Raw genomic sequence first — 20,340 nt, 5'->3', positions numbered from 1 at the left:
TGGCTTTTCTTCAGAGCCCTTTCTTGGTGATTTGTGAAAATCTGTGAGTTAGGAGATACACAAACCAGGATAAGTGTGAATTATAAAAGAGGTCAGATGAGGGAAAACAGAACCCATTCATTTGTTAATTTCTTTAATTTTTTTTAAAATAAATATTTATTTGGCTGCACCAGGTCGTAGTTGTGACATCTGGCCAGGGATCGAACCCTGACCCCCTGCATTGGGGGCATGGAGTCTTAGCCACTGGACCACCAGGGAAGTCCCCTAATTTCTTTAAAAATTTTTTAAACTTATTTTTTATTGAAGTATAGTTGATTTACAATGTTGTGTTAGTTTCTAGTTTACAGCAGTGATTCAGTTATATAAATATATACATATATATGTGTACACACATAAATTCTTTGTCAGATTCTTATTTATTGTAAGATATTAAATATAGTTCTCTGTGCTACAGTAGGACCTTGTTATTTGTTTTGTATGTAGTAATGTGTATCTGCTAAACCCAAACTTCTAATTTGTCGTCTCCCCCTTTCCCCTTTGGTAACCTAAGTTTGTTTTCTGTCTGTGAGTCTTTTTCTATCTTGTCAATAAATTCATTCATATCTTTTTTTTTAAATTTCACATATAAGTGATATTATATATTTGTCTTTCTCTGATTTATTTCACTTAGTATGATAATCTCTAGGTCCATTTGTATTGCTGCAAATGTCATTATTTCATTCCTTTTTATGGCCAATATCCCATTGTATATATACCACATCTTTTTTAATCCATTCATCTGTCAATAGGCATTTAGGTTGCTTCTGTGTCTTGGTTATTGTAAATAGTGCTGCTGTCAACATTGAGGTGCATGTATATTTTTGAATTAGTTTTCTCCAGATATATGCCTTGGGGCTTCCCTGGTGGCTTAGAGGGTAAAGCATTTGCCTGCAATGCGGGAGACTCGGGTTCGATCCGAGACCTGGGTTCAATCCCTGGGTTGGGAAGATCCCTGGAGAAGGAAATGGCAACCCACTCCAGTACTCTTGCCTGAAAAATCCCACGGATAGAGGAGCCTGGTAGGCTACAGTCCATGGGGTCACAAAGAGTCGGACATGACTGAGCAACTTCACTCACTCACTCACTCATGCCTAGGAGAGGGATTGGTAGATCATATAGTAACTCTATTTTTAGTTTTTTAAGAAATTTCCACACTGTTTTCCATCATGACTGCATCAATTTACATTCCCATCAGGAGGATAGAAGGGTTCCATTTTCTCCACACCCTCTCCAGGATTTCTTACTTGTAGCCTTTTTGGTGATGGCCATTTTAAGTGGTATGAGGTCAAACCTCATTGCACTACTTTTGATTTGCATTTCTCTAATAATTAGTGATTTTGAACACCTTTTGTCCTACTTTTTGACAGGGAGGCCTGGCGTGCTGCAATTCATGGGGTCACAAAGATTCGGACACAACTGAGCAACTGAATGAACTGAACTGATGCCTTCTTTGGAGAAATGTCTATGTCTTCTGCCAATTTTTTTGATAGGGTTGTGTGAGTTTTTTGTTATTGAGTTGTATGAGTTGTCTGTATATTTTTAAAATTAGCCCCTGTTGGTTGCATCATTTGCAAATATTTTCTCTCAGTTTGTCGGTTGTCTTTTCATTTTGTTTATGGTTTACTTTGCTGTGCAAAAACTTACAAGTTTGATTAGGTCCCATTTGCATATTTTTGCTTTTGTTTCCATTACTTTGGGAGACTGACCTAAGAAGACATTGTTATGATTTATGTCAGAGAATGTTTTGCCTATGTTTTCATCTAGAAATTTTATGGCATCATGTTTTACACTTAAGTCTTTAAGCCATTTTGAGTTTATTTTTGTGTATGGTATGATGCAGTGTTCAAACTGCATTGAGTTACATGGCAGTCCCTACATCACTTGCTGAAGAGCTACACCACCCACCCGCCCCCTGCTACGTTGTATATTCTTGCCTTCTTTGTCGAAGATTTATTGATGATAGGTGTGTGGGTTTATCTATGGGCTCTCTATTTTGTTCCATTAATCCATATGTCTGTTTTTGTGCCAGTTCCATGCTGTTTTGATTACTGTAGCTCTCTAGTACCGTTTGGGATCTGGGAGGGTTATGCCTCCAGTTTTTCTCTTTTTCATCAGCATTGCTTTGGCAATTCTGGGTCTTTTATTGTTCCATATACACTTGAGCATTATTTTTCTAGTTCTGTGAAAAAATTTCATGGGTAATTGGAAAGAACTCTCATTAAGTCTATAGATTGCTTTGGGTAGTATGGCCATTTTAACAATATTAATTCTTCTAATCTGAGAGGTGTTAATTTCTTTTTCTTAACTCAAGTGTTCATTTGTACTTGGGTACATTGACTGACTGTGTGTAGCAATCCCATTCCACTCGCTATGCTCTTTCCTGTTCTTCCTGTCTGACTCTTCCTTGTCTTTTGTTGGAAATTTGAAGAACAGTCTTTAGCTTATCCAGCGCTCAGGGAGAGGTGGAACTTCTACAATTTAGTTTCTTAGAAGAAGATTCCAGAACTTCAACCCGATAACTCTCCATTCTTAGTTCAGATTCCTTCTTACTGGGAAACCTCCCTGATTCAACCTGAGACTGGGTACTCCTCTAATGTTTCTTCTGCCCTTTGTATCTTCCTTAGAGGTAGATTAAGCTTCCAGGGCTGTTACTTGTACAGAACCCTTCCAAGGGCTGCACTTAGTTTTGTATTTTTTATTTTACATTCTTTTCCTTAAAGAGTCCTCCCCCTCCTGACAATTGTGTAAGATTTAAGTCCCACAACATCTGGATCAACCTCTCAACTACCTCCAAGATAGTAATGGCCATATTTTCCTGAGATTATTTATTCACATATTTAGGATTTCCAGCTTAGCAGTGTCTGCCGTATAGTAGTTGCTCAATAAATATTGTTACAAGTTTTCAGGAACTTCATCTGCAGGTCCTTCTTTCCTCACTGGGCATTTGTTAATATAAATATTTATATTTCAAAGAGAGGCTGACAGGTCCACCAAACAAAAGTTGATTAATTTTCTAGAGAGAGGCACTTCTCAAGATATTATGGCTTCCTGTCTCAACCCCAAACTCATTTCCTTTGCTTATGTCATGGGAAGGTTCCCCTGCCTCACTAGTATAAGCAGATTGTTCCATGGACACTTAAAAATGACAAAGACCTTCAGGTCAGCATCCACTTGGGCTCTACCCTCACAATATACCTTTAAAAATTTTTTTAAAGCATTTTAATCAATGCAATATATGTTTATTGTAGAAAAATAGAAAAATCAGGGGAAAGGAGAATAAATACCATCAATTTATCACTAAAAGTTAATTTGGTGTACATACTTTATATATATCATTTATTATTTTTAATACTGCAAACTTATAAGCATGCACAGAAATGAGAATATCAGGACTCCTTGCAGTTGGCCACAAACTAGAGTAGGTGGGTCATACATATTCACATGGTAGCACTTGGCAGTTACAAGTGGGAGACGCTGCTCTCATCAACTTTGTATGTGGCAGCCAAGTGCTGGCAATAATTAGGTCATTTCATACTTGACCCTGTGTGCTTGTTCTGAGAACACCTCCCAAATTAATTACTCTTCTACACCTTTCCCCATAAGGACCTTATTTTTGTTTGAACAAAGGTTACATGTATGTTCATTTATTTTTAGAGCTTTATAGCTTATAAAACTTTATAATTAACCCTGTGCTCAGATCCATGGGTCAAGAAGATTCCCTGGAGAAAGAAATGGCAACCCACTCCAGCATTCTTACCTGGAGAATCCCGATAAGACAGAGGAGCCAGGCGGGTTATAGTTCAGAGGGTGGCAAAGAGTCGGATATGATTGAAGTGACAGCATGCAGGCACGTATGCACATACTATATTGCAAACATCTTTTAGTATGTAACACACTTGAAAAGTGAAACAAATTTTTCAAAGTTTTGATAAAATTGATTTGTAACCTCTGACAGAAAGTGCTAAGTATCATGTTCCACTCCATTCAGTACTAACGTTATTTATACTTCAGTTCAGTTCAGTCACTCAGTCGTGTCCAACTCTTTGCGGCCCCATGAACTGCAGCATGCCAGGCCTCCCTGTCCATCACCAACTCCCGGAGTGTACCCAAACTCATGTCCATTGAGTCGGTGATGCCATCCAACCAGCTCATCCTCTGTCATCCCCTTCTCTTCCTGCCCTCAATCTTTCCCAGAATCAGGGTCTTTTCAAATGAGTCAGCTCTTCACATCAGGTGGCCAAAGTATTGGAGTTTCAGTTTCAGCATCAGTCCTTTCAATGAACACCCATGACTGATCTCCTTTAGGATGGACTGGTTGGATCTCCTTGCAGTCCAAGGGACTCAAGAGTCTTCTCCAACACCACAGTTCAAAAGCATCAATTCTTCTGTGCTCAGCTTTCTTTATAGTCCAACTCTCACATCCATACATGGATATGGAAAAACCATAGCCTTGACTAGACGGACCTTTGTTGACAAAGTAATGTCTCTGCTTTTTAATATGCTGTCTAGGTTGGTCATAACTTTCCTTCCAAGGAATAAGCGTCTTTTAATTTCATGGCTGCAATCACCATCTGCAGTGATTTTGGAGCCCAGAAAAATTAAGTCAGCCACTGTTTCCCCATCTGTTTGCCAGGAAGTGATGGGACCGGATGCCATGATCTTAGTTTTCTGAATGTTGAGTTTTAAGTCAACTTTTTCACTCTCCTCTTTCAATTTCATCAAGAGGCTCTTAGTTCTTCTTCACTTTCTGCCATAAGGGTGGTGTCATCTGCATATCTGAGGTTACTGGTATTTCTCCCAGCAATCTTGATTCCAGCTTGTGCTTCCTCCAGCCCAGCGTTTCTCATGATGTACTCTGCATAGAAGTTAAATAAGCAGGGTGACAATCTACAGCCTCGATGTACTCCTTTTCCTGTTTGGAACCAGTCCGTTGTTCCATGTCCAGTTCTGACTGTTGCTTCCTGACTTGCATACAGGTTTCTCAAGAGGCAGGTTAGGTGCTCTGGTATGCCCATCTCTTTCAGAATTTTCCACAGTTTATTGTGATCCACACAGTCAAAGGCTTTGGCATAGTCAATAAAGCAGAAATAGATGTTTTTCTGGAACTCTCTTGCTTTCTTGGATGATCTAGCGGATGTTGACAATCTGATCTCTGGTTCCTCTGCCTTTTCTACTTAGGTAATATAAATAATATAAATGTATATTTAATAGATGTTACACATACGTATGGGGCTTCCTAGGTGGCGCTAGTGGTGAAGAACCTGCTTGCTAGTGCAAGAGAGACAGGAGATTCAGGTTCCATCCCTGGGTCAGGAAGAGCCCCTGGAGGAGGGCATGGCAACCCACTTCGGTATTCTTGCCTGGAGAATTCCATGGACAGAGGAGCCTGGTGGTGTACGGTCCATAGGGTCGCTAAGAGTCCGATAGGACTGAAGCAATTTAGCACGCACACACACACACATAAATAAATATGCATAGTACATATAAACTATGCAATATGAAAGGAGTGCAATTATGGCATACTTTTATTTATGAGGTGATGCTACGTCCTTGCACAACTGCAGAGGGTACCATTCACATAGATTCTGATGGTCACTGCAGTCCATGAGAATGAATACTTAACGAAAAAAAATCAAGATGGGCTCCATGGGTCTTCAGGCTACATAAAATTTCACAGGAAAGCGATTTGCAATTGAGAAAGGTTCACTTGGGACTGGTAATTAAGTAAAACCATTTCACTTCTAGTGAAACACCGGCGGGAAAAGACCAGTTTTTCAAAATGAGCTAGTAAACGCTTCTACGCACAGTTTGCCAACTACGGGACACCGTGGAAAGTCCCCGCCAGGATAGCCGCGGTGCCTGCTGGGAGTTGTGGTGCGGCCATCGCTTTTCGTGAGGAGATCTGGGCCCCGCGAGACTCCGTTTCCCGGCAGGCCGCGCGCCAAGGCAGCCGGCGGGACGGGAGCTGCCGCGCTGGCTGCGAGTGACCCTGTCCGTTTTGGTTCTTGTGGTAGCGATGGCCTCGTTCGTGACGGAAGTCCTGGCACACTCCGGGAGGCTGGAGAAGGAGGATCTGGGCACTCGGATCAGTCGCCTGACCCAGCGGGTGGAAGAAATCAAGGTGAAGCCGGAGCAGCGGGCGGCTGACTCTAAAGAGACGGAGGGAGGAGCCAGAGTGGGTGCAAGTCTGTGGGGTGAGGAGGGGGCTTAGAGGGGAGCCCAGACAGGGACTGGGGACTGCGGAGCCGAGGAGGCTGGGACGCTGGGAAGAGGCGGTGGCTGGGGCAGTATTGGGAGTGGGGTTAGGCTGGGGACGTATGGGATAGGGGGACGAGGGGAACGCGGAGGAGATCAGCAGAGCAGGGAATTTGGGACTGGAAGCCCGAGGCGTCTGGGGAGCGGAAGCGTAGCACCTGGATAGAAATGAGGGCAGGGCCACCCCACCCCTCTTCGGAGTGTAGTTTCCTCCTCTGTGTGATTCGTGGATGAATGTGATAGCTTTGGGAGGATTGTACCGTTCTCCTCCCTGAATTTTTGTTATTAAAAACCTATCAATACTTTATTAAACTCAACTCTCTTCTCCACCCCAGGCCTTTGAGACTTTGCCGAGTGTTACAAAACACGTGAATAGCACTTCTTTGGACCTTGCTGTCTTGCGATTGATACAAAAACAAAAGACAGCTAACCACACGCAGTTTCACTTTGTACTACTGTCATTACCTTACATTTGTTATTTGCCCACATCTTTGTTGCTTTCTTAAAACATCTTAAAAAGATGTGTACCCTGTGGATTTAAGAGAGCAAGTTTGGCAGTGAACCATAAAGGCACAAAAATGGTTTTATTTTACCAAAATGATTTCCTAAGTGTTAAGTATTCATGTCACTGGCATCTCTCCTGGAATATGGCTTTAGGATTTTTCATTGCTTTTTATATGATGGAAAGAGGACCGACTGTTAAGCTACTTTAGCGTGGCGCTCAAGGCTCCTCCACATTCTGGAACTACCTTGCCTTTCACCAGTTTATTTTCCCATCCAGACAGATGAGAATTACTGTCTATTCTCCAAGCAGACCCACTCTTTCCCTAATTCCCAGATTTTATTTATGTTGCCATCTCTCCATCTTTTACCTGTTAGTATTCCTACTCATTCTTCAAGTTCCATCTCAAATGTAGTTTCATGAATGAAAAATATCCCCATTTATCCTCAGGCAGAGGTGCTCTGTTTCTTAGTTGTGCTTCTGGAGTACCTGAACTCTTGTTATATTGCATTTCTGTTTTCTGATTACTTAAGTGTATACTATCTTTCCTACCTAAAAGAAATTTATTTGGGACAAGCATAATTTCCCTGGTTTAGAGGTAAAGAATCTGCCTGCAATGCAGGAGACACAGGAAACGTGGGTTCGATCCCTGGATTGTGAAGCTCCCCTGGAGGACAAAATGGCAACTCACTCCAGTATTCTTGCCAGAAAAATCCCATGGACAGAAGAACCTAGTGGTCTACGCTCTGTGGAGTTCAAAAGAGTCAGACATGACTGAGCAACTGAGCATGCACACAAGCACAGTTTATTCGTGTCTCCCAAACGTTGACTAATTCAGTGAAAAATATTCAATACTTTATTAAATTATTTTGCATTAAAGGAGATAATAGAACTCAGATCAACTTAGGGTTTTAAGATTGTGTGTGCTCAGTGGCTCTGTTGTGTCCAACTCCATAGCCCCATGGACTGTAGCCTGCCAGGCTCCTTTGTCTAGGGAATTCTCCAGGTGAGAATACTAGAGCAGGTTGCCATTTCCTACTCTAGGGGATCTTCCCAACCCAGGGATCGAACTTGTGTCTCTTGTGTCTTCTACTTTGGCAGGAGGATCCTTTACCACTAGTGCTACCTGGGAAGTCCGAATTAATTAAGATTAGGTCTTGCAATTTTATAAGCAAGGAAATAGAAATTCATAAACCAATTGAGATATACAGATTATGGTTTTAATTTATTCATTTACTTTTTTTCCTGTTAGATATATGATTAAAATTAGTGACTATAGTCTGAACTGATTTGATTCAAAATGAGAATTTCTGGCTCTGCCTTTCTCTTTTTCAGTGTTTATACAATTCTTGGGCACTGTTGGAATTTGTTGATCATTGTCTTCTTGTACCCTTGTGTTATGGGACTTTTAAGGGTGGGAGAAATGTTTTTTTCAGAGAAACCCATTGGCTTGGAGAGAAAGTGAATGGGTATGAGTAGCTGGCAAAAATGCCCTGACTTGGAAGATACCTAACAGAAGACAAGCTATATATTTTAAGAGTTTGCTACTCATCTCATTGTAATTTTTCTCTTATATAATAGGGCGAGGTGTGCAGTATGATCAGCAAGAAGTACAGCGAATTCCTGCCTAGCATGCAGAGCGCCCAGGACCTGGTTACCCAAGTGGATAAGCTATCTGATGACATTGGCTTGCTGAAATCTAGGATAGAGAGTGAGGTAAGAATAGTTTGTTATGTTGGATAGATTTGTGGAGAGAAAATTCAGCTTCCGGATTCCAAAGACAACTCGGTTTACAACTTTTTTTCTTAATCTTCATTTCTTTTAAAAAAAGAAAAATTACTTTTTGGCTGCATCAGGTCCTAATTGTGGCCTGTGGGATCTAGTTCCCTGACCAAGGATTGAACCCTGGCCCCCTGCATTGGCCTTCTTAGTCACTGCAGGGAAGTCCACCAGGGAAGTCCTTAATACAACTTCTAAAGACCTCACTTTCCTTATTGGTGAATAGAAGTTGAATTAGATGACCTTAAGGTAAGTTCCAGTTTTAAAATACAAATGTTTTCCAAAACTATAAACAATTTCTTTTTTATGGTAAAAAATTTTAAGCTATACTAATAATGTCTTGCATTTTAGTTCACTTTATAAAAGAAAAAAGTAGCCTCAAGATTTTAATGTCTTCATAATAATAACGGATAAAGCATGTAAGTGAATCCTTTGGCCTTGTCTCTTATCATCTCCTCCTTTAAAATGCCTGTATCTCTTAATGGCACGCATTCTCTTATATCTGCAGCTGGCCTCAACATATTAAAGCTTCAGCACAGTCTTTGTCTTTTGACTTTCTTGTGGAAAATTGGCTTGGATTGCCAGTCACAACCACTCTACTTCCTGTCGTAAGGCCACTTTCCTTGGACATGCAGGGAATCGCTGCCCATCTTGTACTGTGTCACTTTACACTTTATGGAGCTAGTGCTTACTGTACTTCTTATGGAAAGTCTGGCAGATTTTAAGAATGTTCACCATGTTTGCCAGAGTGCTGTCATCACAAAGGAGTAAGCCAGTGTTGAAACAGGAATATCTACTTCATAATTTAAAAAATGCTTTTCGTATATATTATCTCACCAGGATTTTTCCCTTACAGTTTCCTTTTAGGAAAAATAAGCAGTTTAAAAAAATCAAGCTGATATTAGAGGTTTAAATTGAGTAGGTGTCTTGTACATCTATTGTTAAATTTTCACTTAGGATGCATTGATATCCAAAATCAAGATGTCAAGATATTCTCAAGGTCCTAAATGAAAGACATCAAGTCTCTTCTCTGTGTGGCAGTTACTAAAGAAGGAAAGGGAACAAATGTGTTTTTAAAAGTTCTGTATAAAACTTGAATCACAAGTTGGGAAACCACTAGCCATTTGGAAAATCTATTTAACAGTTAGTTTACCTGTCATTCTTGTTTGTGGTTTTAATAAAAATAAATCCATTACTCTGCAACTCTGGTACAGTTCAAATAATATATTCAAAGGGTATTTGTCAGACAAATAAGTCAATAGTGCAATCATAGACTGTGTTACTAGAAATGAAGTATCTGGAACAAGAGAGTAATGGACTGTGTATGTTTTCCTGGCCAGAGTATGACTGGCCAAGATTTATTCATTCTGATTGTTGTATTTTTAAAGATGATTGGTTTTGATGAGAGGGTCCAGACCTGGCCACCATACCATCTGAGGAACTGAAGAAACTGGGGGTATTTAGCTGTGAGAAACACTTTCAATATTTGGAGTCTTATTATTTGAGAGAAAGACTCAAATTTATGACTAGAGAGGGGGAATTTGATTCAATAGGTGGACTAAAGGGTTTATTCAGTCATTTGATATATTTACTGAGCATCTGTAAGGTGCCAGATACTATGGTAGTTGGTGAAATAGATAGTTTTTTATTTCAAAATGTGAATCTCATGCCTACTATAGAGGAATAAAATAATGTGATACACACTAAGTAGGAATAATTCAGTTAAAGAGAGGAGATGTTGCTAAAGACATCTTCTGTACAAACAGGGGTCCAAACCAGAGTCTGAAGTGATAGGTAATTAAGCAAAAGAAGAAGGAGAAATGTTTAGGCAGGCACAGGGGACAGCATGGTGGAAGCATGGAGGTAGTGGAGAGATACCACTTTTGGAAAGCTGCAAGTATTCCATATGACAGATGTTTATAGAGTGAGGTGGGAGGGGCCATGAGATTAAAAAGGTAAACCAGAACCATGTGTATTAGTTTAAGTAGTAAGGATTTTCTTGATTGCCCTGTAGAAGCTGTAGAGGAGTTTAAGTAGGGGAGTGATGTCAGATTTGAATTTTAGGAATCCCATTCTGCTTGCAGTTTGAAGAAAAGACTTGAAGGAAAAGAGACTGGGAAATGAGAAGGCAGTTGAAGCATCAGGAGGCAGTTAAAGTAATCAGGCAAGACAGGCTGCGACCTGCACCATAGTCAGTGGCAATGGGCACAGAGAAAAGTGGATGAATCTTGGGGACTTTCAAAAGATATAGGATCTTTGGGAGTTGCTGGTATGAGGAGTGAAAGATGGAGGAGTCTCAGGTAACTGTGGAACTAGGTTATTGATGTGCCATCCATTGAAATAGAGAATCTTGAGGAGGAGTAGGTTTAGGTCGAGTTTAAATATGCGCTGCCTGTATTAAATCTAAATGGAGCTGCACAGTTGGCTTGTATGAAGATGGAGGCTAGACTGTTATAAAGAAAGATGGGGCAGGGCCAGAAACCTGAAATGCAGTGACTCAAACAAGATACATATTTCTTAATCATGGTCTCCAGGCCAGCAGGCTGATTCTACAACCCAGGGCCTGGCTATTCTAGTGCATTCTGAGTCAAGAACTGTGGTGGATAGTTTGTTCCTACAGTAGTAGCCAGTGGATGAACGTTTTTGCACAGCACCCTGAGCCCCAGTTTCTACAGGGCAGGGTGTGGTGGGCTGCGTGATAGAAGAAAACTCCTGAGCTTAGAGAGTGTAAATGTCTTCTAATGGGTAGTAAGCATGCTGGATTTTTGTCATCAAGGGAAATACTATTTCTTTTTTTCAAATGTTTGTTTACTCTACAAACATTTTTGAAAAGATAGTTCAGAACAAAAGACAGTCCATTGCTTCACTTGCAAGATGGTGCTGAAGTGTGAGAAAATCCTAAAAATTTGTCTTCCAACAGTCTGTAGAGCAGTGGAACTGGCAGCATTTGGTGGTTTGGTAGACACGGAAGATTTCAGACCCCATCTCAGGCCTACTGAGTTTGAGTCTGCATTTTAATAAGATTCACCAAGCAATATGTATATATGCATGTTATAGTTTGAGAAGCACTGCGTTAGAATTTTGTTGTTGTTTATGTGGTTGCAGTTGGTCTCTCCCCATGTCCAGTGATATCTGGAGGTTAAGAGAAAATAGAGGGCACAGAGAAGACGCATCTGTTTTCTTAAGACCCAGATTTGGAAATGGTAGACATCACTTCTGCTTATATTCCACTGGTGGGATCTTAGTCACATAGTCACACCTGACTGAGAGGGACAGCAAAAACAGATAGTGTAGCTGGGTAGCCACATGCTGTTCTTATGAGAGAGTGGATTTTAGAGGATAGTTTGCACATCACCCCCTCCATATACATATTTGGATTTTAGGAAAATGGTGTGGACTTGAGAGAGCCGCACTTAGCAATTGAAACTGTGAGAATGGAGAGAGTATATACAGCAGGGTTTTTCAATCTAGGCACTGTTGAATACCTAGATTGGGGCTGGGTATTATTCTTTGTTGTGGGGGGCGATCCTGTACATTGTAAGATGTTTAGATGTTGAGTATCCCTGGCCTCTGCTCACTAGATGCCAGTAGAACTCGCTCACTTGTGACAAGCCAAAATGTCTCTAGACATTGCCAAATGTCCCTGGATGGGGGTGGGCAAAAAATGTTTAATTTTTTGAGAACCATTGGTTCAGAGTAATAAGAGGGCCAGGGAGAAAGGAATATCAATATGTGTGAAGTGATCAGAGGGAAAATGAAGGTCCCAAAAGAAAATGAAAAGAAGTGGCCAAAGAACCAGGAGAAAAATGAGTAGAAATTGGTGTCATAGATCTAAGGGAAAGAAAATAATAGTGTACTGATAAATGGTTAAGTACTGGTGATACATGCTTTAGACATAGCAACAAAGATTTGATTGATATTTTTTTCTTAAAGATGGGGGAACTTTTAACATTTAAATCTGATGGGAGGAGCCATCCTCTAGTAGCTATTGAGTCAGTATGTAATTAATGAATGAAGAATGAATTAGTAAGAGGTAAAAGATAGGGAAAAGAGGAAATAATTGATAGTGCAAAGTTCCTGAAAAGGTGCGACAGAATAGGAGGTGGATCCTCACTTAACCTAAGAAAATCTTCCTATTCCTATTCAACTCTAGAGTGAATTGTCACTTGGCGTGGGGATACCCTTCTAGTAATCCAGGTGGGTGAGTTCTCTGATGTGAGGTAACTGCTTAAACTAAGACTCGTTGCTGACAAGAGGATATTATGTTGATGACAATGCGTGTTTCTGCATAAGACAGGGATTTGGGCCATTTGGACCACTTCAGGTCTCTTCCTACTACATTCTATGATTTTTATTCCATTCTTAACCAGCATTTAAATTTAATCATGAGTTATTTTCAGCTAATAAGGCTTATTGATTATAATAAGTATTTAATTTCTTAGGTATAGTATAGCTAAAAAGTACTTGTCTTTGTGAATTAGGTCCGCCGGGATCTTCATGTATCAACGGCTGAATTTACAGACTTGAAGCAACAGTTGGAAAGAGACTCAGTAGTCCTCTGTTTGCTTAGACAGCTACGAGAGGTCAGTAAATTCAAACCAAACTTTAGTGATTTAGTGGTGAGAAAGTTGGTTTTTTTTTTTCCAGTTGGTCTTATCGTTCAATGAGTATGCTTTGACTATGTGCTATTTTTTTCATATTTTAAAAACAAACAAGCAGACAGACTTGAAATAATAAGATGTATTAGATAAAATACCTAATAACTATACTTATCTTTTCAGTTTTCTACTGCTATTGAGGAATATAATTGTGCCTTAGCAGAAAAGAAGTATATTTCTGCTGCTCAGCATCTAGAAGAGGTATTAAACACTTTCTCTAAAACATGAACAAGTAATGCTACTCTTGTTTTAAGTAAATTTTGTGTCACTTGTATTCCTTATTGTTATACAAATATATTCTAATTGCCTAGAGTACAGTTGAAGTGTTTAATAGTGATTCCGTTTCACTGCCAGGCCCAGAAATGCTTGAAGTTACTAAAATCCAGAAAATGCTTTGACTTAAAAATATTGAAATCTCTCAGCATGGAGCATACAATACAGAAACAGAACATACTTTATCACCTTGGAGAAGAGTGGCAGAAGCTGATTGTATGGAAGTTCCCACCATCAAAAGGTGCTGCTAACCTCAGTGAACTGCTTTGCTTAATCTGCCTGAACCGGTTTGGCTTCTGAATGTGTTCCAAATGTTTTTTATTGGGAGAGAAGAAGACTTCATTTATTAATCTCCCGGTTCTATATTGGGTTCTCATTTAAGCAGAATGTTTATGAGGACCAAAATGGTTGTTACTTCCTTCACAGTTCTCTTTCTGTCCCTTTGGCTAGGAAGGAGCAGAGAAGAGGGGAGATGATTGAGAGGGGTCCATGAGGTGAGGGTGTGCCCCAGGAGGTGGTAGCACTTTAAGCCTACAGTTCCATTCCATTGTAGGGTGTGCTCATTCCCAGAGCCCTCATCCCAACAGTCAATCTTTTCTAAAAGCTTAAAGAAACTGTTCGACCTTTCTCTCTCTTGCTAAGGAAGACAGGGGATTGATGGAATAGGAGTTTGACCCAATTTTTTCAGTCCTCGGGGAAAATTGGTGACAGAATCATGAGAAATGGGATAACTCGGGGCCTGGCTTTTATTTATACTACTTGGCTCTCAGCCCCTCTGCCCACCTCTGGGTGTGAACCCTCTTTGATATCTTGTTTACACAAGGTAAAATCTCCGAGGGTATATTGAAAGACATGCCATTAAATCCAATATCTTTGCCAACATTTAATCTTGAAATTTAGTCTGTTTCAGAGGAAACTTCAGAGTCTCCCCTTTCCTCCTTCCCCTTATCCACTTTGGCCTTCAAATACGGTGAATATGTATATATATACATAGACACTCCGCCCCCCCAACCCCCCCCCCCCATCCCATGTGTATTTTCAAGGAGGTCATCCAAAAGTTATAGATTCTATTTCCAAGCAGATTATAAAATGAAGAGAAGATGGCAATTCTTTGTTGTAACACATCCTTCTTGTTAAACTTGTTTGACAGGCTGTTCTCTTTATTTCATAAAGAGGGAACATAGAAGAGGAGGCCTTAACTGAAACTAGGATCTCACTTTTTATTCTTTGCCTTCGTTCAGTCATTCAATATATTTTTTGTTGTTGAGGTATAGTTGATTTACAGTGGTATGTTAATTTCCTCTGGACAGCAAAGTGATGCAGTTGTACATATATATATATATATATATACACACACACACATTTTAAAATTTTCTTTTCTGTTATGATTTATCACAGGATATTGAATATAGTTCCCTGTGCTGTACAGTAGGATCTTGTTGTTTATCCATTCTCAGCACATTTAATATGCAGTTATTGTAGGTGCATCATCTTTTGCTCTCAGTTTGATTCTTTGAGCATACCGAAGGAAGTAATTTCTTGTTTTAAAGTGATGTCAAGGACTTGTATGCAGCAATTCGTACTTGCGTTAGAAGTGTATTGTACTAAACCACGTTTTTAGGACTCTTGGTAGACAGTGGGCTCTCAGGAATAGAAATGGGAACATCTTGTATTGCTGAGACAGCTGATATTTTTTCCCTTCTCCATAGATATCAGCAACTTGGAATCTTGCCTGCAAACAGAGCTTCATTTATGCACTGAACAATCTCAGAAAGAAGAGAAGGACCCTGTGCCACCAATCAGTTCTGTCCTCTTGGCATTTTCTCTTCTTGGAGAGCTACATACCAAGCTTAAGTCATTTGGTAAGACATCCTACTTTGTTTCATTTACATGACATTTTCAGAAAGTCCAGTGTTAAAAGAATGATGGGAAAAATCAACAAATATTCTCTGAATGATATTGATGATGGATCATAGGGTTTGGCTTCATGATTCATTAAGTAGAATTGTTATAAATATTACCCTTTTCATTAAGGGCTTAGATCTGATCCTTTTTTCTTTTCTCTTTTTCTCAAACTAGCTGCTGGTGTTTATTTTTTTTTTAATAATTTAAATAAAAATCTGTAGACAATCTGGGAAACTTCAGTGGGAAAACTTGTATTGTGTAATCTCATGGTATATGTTTTTTTGTTGTTAGGCTCAAAGATCTTTTTTTCTCAAATGTCTTCAAGTGATTTTTTTTATGAGTGTTCATATAACTTTCAGGTCAGATGCTGCTGAAGTATATCCTTAAGCCTCTGGCATCTTGCCCATCCCTTCTTGCTGTGATAGAAAGCCAACCTAACATCACTATCATTCGTTTTGAATCTGTGATGACTGACTTGGAACATCCATCACCATCTGAAGTTTTTGCCAAGATCAGACTGGTACTGGAAGTGGTCCAGAAACAACTTCTAGGTGTGTATACCCAAGGCCATGCTTTCATATTTTAGAAAAGTTGATGTGGTATTTGAAAGTAAATATTATTTTAAAAAGTGGATATTACTTTAAAAAGTGGATAAAAATGCTGCCATTCTGAGTGAGCGGAGGATGGAGGTGAGTAAATTATGTCTTGGGAAAAAAGTAGTTACCTTTCTATTTCTTGCTCTGTTTTGCTTTCCTTCTCTGCCTAGTGTTGCCAGGTAAGGTCATCAGTGGTACCCCATGTTCTTTGTAATATATAGTTGGATTTTGGGATGCTTTTCTCTCATGGGACTTCTAGGGACATCATATTTTGGGACTCTTGGTTAATTACAGGAAAAGCAGAAATGAACTGAGTGCTGTTTGACATATTTCAGTGGGAAAAATCCCCATCAACCTAATTGATATACACAAACTGAGTTTAACATAGGACATGAGTTTCACTCCAGCTCAGCCTGCTGGTTGGATCTTTATATGTTCACCCTTGAGACAACAAGTTTCTGTGCTGCTTGGGTCATTTTTTGGCTGTCACGCCACTAAAAGTAAAACTTCTTCCTTTTTTTATTACAATACTGTCATTTTAGTCTATTTGACTTACCTTCTTTTTCCTTTTCTCAGTTGTCTGATTGAATAGTCAAATTAGGCACTCTTGCTGTGGAAAAAAAAAAAAGAAATGCTGCTATTGTTTGTAAGCCTTCCTGGCAGTCACATAATTTATTTATATATAAATAATTTATCACTTTTTATTAAAGTGTAGTTAATTTACAGTGTTGTGCCAATTTCTGCTGTGTAGCAAAGTAGCTCAGTTGTATACATATAGACATTCTTTATTTATATATAAATAATTTATTTGTAAAGCAAGGAATTCTTTCTAGTTTTGATAGCAGAGAATAAAAAATTTCAAGACTTGTATGAACTGCAGAAATCCAAGGTGGTTTTGTTCTTGTTCCTTTACTTAGGGAGATAATATACTGTTGTTTTTATTAGATATAACAAAAAGTTGTAAACACAGAGTCCAAGGATTGGAAGGAACTAGAAAGGTGATCAATCCAGATATCTCTGACGCTTAACTCTCCTCTGTAACACTCCCATCAACTGGTCACAGCAAACCTGAGCACCTTTGAGAGTCCATCCTACCTCTGGGCAGCTCTTGAGTACTGTCAAGTTTTTTAAAAAAAAAATTGTATCTCCTTTCTGTATTAAATATGCTTGCCAAAATGCCCGTTTTGGAAATTAAATCTTTGGGGTAGTTGTTTAAAAACTATGTTCAAAATATATTGCACTGTAATATCTGCTTTACCAATGCTGTTTCTACTCTGTGGAGCTGTATAGAAGTCTAATTCTTTGAAATTGGACTTTGAAATTCTTTCCAGTCTCTGTAATTATGTCCCCTATGTCTTACCACCATCTTTACTTTTTTAAAAAATGAAATAATGTTAGATCTTCTTATCTTCAGTGATTTTCTATGGATATATTCCATTTTTTATTAGTCCTTTTTATTACAATATGGTGTTCAAAACAGAACAAAGTATTCTAGATACCGTCTGAACCAACTCAGATTAGTACGGGAGCATTCACTCCTTTATTCTCAGTTTCAGGTTTCTGTTAGTATAGCCAAAGGCTGTTATTACACAGTTAACTTATTGAGCTTGATGTAAATGAAAATCCCACATACTCAGTGCAAACGGCTGCTTTCCTATCTTACACCTGACTTTACAGTTAACATTATTCTTTGTTGAATTTTACTTGATAAAATTTTACAGTGTGTTAACTATCCTTTCTACTTCATGTTGAATGCACATTTGATAATCATGTTTTCTTAGAGCTTAAGTCAGTGATAGTACTATTAACCTAGGATAAGGCTAGATTGGAGGGTGCTCTGGGGAATTCCAGGAGCACCCTGGAATGTCTTTCCAGTTTGACATTGGTCCTTTAAGTGCTCAATCCATTGTGTCTGTAAGTTTTCTTTGTACCTAGGATATTCAGAACAGAAGACAACTCACTGTTGCTCGGTTCTCTTCCCATCTGTTTAATATCTTTCAGTCAATATTCCCTTCTTTCATCTTCTTCTCCTAAATATAACCTGAGGATCATACTTTGTAGCCTTAGTTCTTTTTTGAGTCTTCTACTTTCTTTTCATTTTAGTTATTATGAATAATAATAATATTATTATTATTATCATAAAGGTTTTTACCTTCCCTCTTATGTGTGTCTTTGGTTATATGCTCCTTTCATCTTTTAAATATGTGTTTTTTACTCTCAAGTTTTCTTTATTACTAAGCATCATTGTACCAACAGCAAAGGAATTTTTAAAAAGAGGATAAAAAATTCTTTTGGGAATAATTTGGCAAAATATATAAAAAGCCTTAAAATGTTTGTATCTTTAAACCAAGATTTCAACTTCTAGGAATCTGCCCAGAAGAAATAATCTTAAATATATGAAACCATTAAAAAAAAAAGCCCTATATATTTCAATTAAAATCAGTTTTAAATTAGGAATGCACACTGGCATTAATATTTGTTAACATTGTTTTAGGTGTTATTGCTGATGCAAAGAAGAGAAAATAAGTATAATATTAAAATAAAGAGAAGAATTTATCTTTACTTGTAAATGATGTGACTGTATACCTAAAAAACCAAAAGACTCTACTAAAACTTTTATAATTAGTAAGAAATTTACTAAGTTGTCTAGGTACAGTATAAATCTATAAAAATCAGATTTCTTCTCTCTAGCAATAATCAGTTATAAATTAAAATATAAAGATATTTATAATGGCAACAGAATTTATTAAATTCTTAAAGATAAATTTAATAGGAAGAATATATGTAAAGGATAGCATAAAACTTATTGAGGACATAAAGGGAAGGGAGGCTATCTTGGATTAGAAAACAATCTTAAAAAATTGTCAACTCATTCCAAAATAACGTATAAATTTAATACATTTCCAGTCAGATGCTTGTTAGGTATTTTTTGAACTGGACAAATGAATTACTCTAGAGCTTGCATAAAAAAATATGAGACTTGCCAGTAAAGATTTGAAAAATACTAGTTGGAGAATTTTATAATTAAAACGATGTTTTTGACATAGGATCAATGGAATGAAAAAGAGTCCAGAAGTAGAGCCAAGAATAAAAGAGAATTTACCATTTGATCAGTCACATTTTAGTTTAGTGGGGCAGTTTATTAAATAATAGTGCTAGCAAAATTGGCTATGTGGAATGAGATAAATTTAGATTCCTGCTTCGTACTTCAGAGATACATTCCAGGTGAATTAAAACCTTATATGCAAAACGTAGAACAATAAAAGTGTTGGAAGAAAATTTATAATACTTAAATATTATGAATGCATAAAGGAAATGATTGACAAATTTGACTGCGTGTAAATGTCAAATTCTGTATGGTAAACAGTACCATAAACAAAGATTATATTGTACTTGGAGAAAAGATCTTCAGTGCATTTGACAGACAAGAAGTTGATATAAAGATTTTTTTCCAAAGAAAGAGAAAACATAGTAACAGAAAAAGGGTAAAAAATATGAATAGGCAATTTATGGAAGAAGACGTTCAAATTATTAATAAACATAAAAATAGGTGTTGCTTAATCTCCCTAATAGTGGAATGGAAATCACAGCATCAGAGTAGAACTTTCCACCCTTAAGGTTGACAAAACTCAGAGATCTGTGTAAGACACTTTTGGTAAGAAAATGGAAAGGTAGATTCCTTCATTGCCTTTGTGAGTGTTTTTTAGCAAGTAATCTGAAGCTCTATAGTTATGCTAAGATATTCATCCCTTTGACTCAGGTAGCCCACTTTTTAATTCCTTACAGACATCATATCGACAGTATGTATGTTTGCTTGTGTAATTACTGTATATACTTGCATACTGGAATGGGTATCATCTGAGGAAATGGTTGTATATCTTACAGTTGAGCCATACTATGGGGTACTCTGCAGCTATTAAAAAGAAGTAAAGTATTGCATATAGGGTTATCATTACCATCTTTCTAAATTCCATATATATGTGTTAGTATGCTGTAATGTTCTTTATCTTTCTGGCTTACTTCACTCTGTATAATGGGCTCCAGTTTCATTCATCTCATTAGAACAACTAATAAAAGTAAACAAACAAGCAAAAAAAAGTTTTGCTGATTAAAAAAAAAAAGTAAAGTAGAGCTAGATACCTCAGAGATGGCCATGATCTATTCTTAGGAATAAAAAGTTAAGTGTAAAATCTGTGGCATGAACCCATTTTATAAAAATGGATGTAGCCCCTTAGTTGAGTATTATATTGGTTTACTAGGGCTTCCATAACAAAATACCACAGGCTGTGTGACTTAAAAAGCAGAAATTTATTTTCTCACAGTTTTGGAAGTC

General features: G+C 38.1%; 1 protein-coding gene across 1 annotated transcript in view; it reads left to right on the top strand.

The window, feature by feature from the left end:
• Positions 1 to 5,974: 5,974 nt before the first annotated feature.
• The window catches only part of ZW10 (zw10 kinetochore protein), a 34,128-nt gene continuing 19,762 nt past the window's right edge, over positions 5,975 to 20,340 (top strand). The window contains exons 1-7 of the mRNA XM_043482010.1: positions 5,975 to 6,160; positions 8,378 to 8,512; positions 13,057 to 13,158; positions 13,357 to 13,434; positions 13,588 to 13,747; positions 15,216 to 15,368; positions 15,771 to 15,962. Of these exons, the coding sequence (XP_043337945.1) occupies positions 6,056 to 6,160; positions 8,378 to 8,512; positions 13,057 to 13,158; positions 13,357 to 13,434; positions 13,588 to 13,747; positions 15,216 to 15,368; positions 15,771 to 15,962 (925 nt within the window). The 5' untranslated portion in view covers positions 5,975 to 6,055. The remainder of the gene's footprint in view (positions 6,161 to 8,377; positions 8,513 to 13,056; positions 13,159 to 13,356; positions 13,435 to 13,587; positions 13,748 to 15,215; positions 15,369 to 15,770; positions 15,963 to 20,340) is intronic.

The sequence above is a fragment of the Cervus canadensis genome, chromosome 11 (genome assembly GCF_019320065.1).
Source record: "Cervus canadensis isolate Bull #8, Minnesota chromosome 11, ASM1932006v1, whole genome shotgun sequence".
NCBI lineage: Eukaryota > Metazoa > Chordata > Mammalia > Artiodactyla > Cervidae > Cervus > Cervus canadensis.
This window is presented reverse-complemented; position numbering and strand designations above follow the sequence as displayed.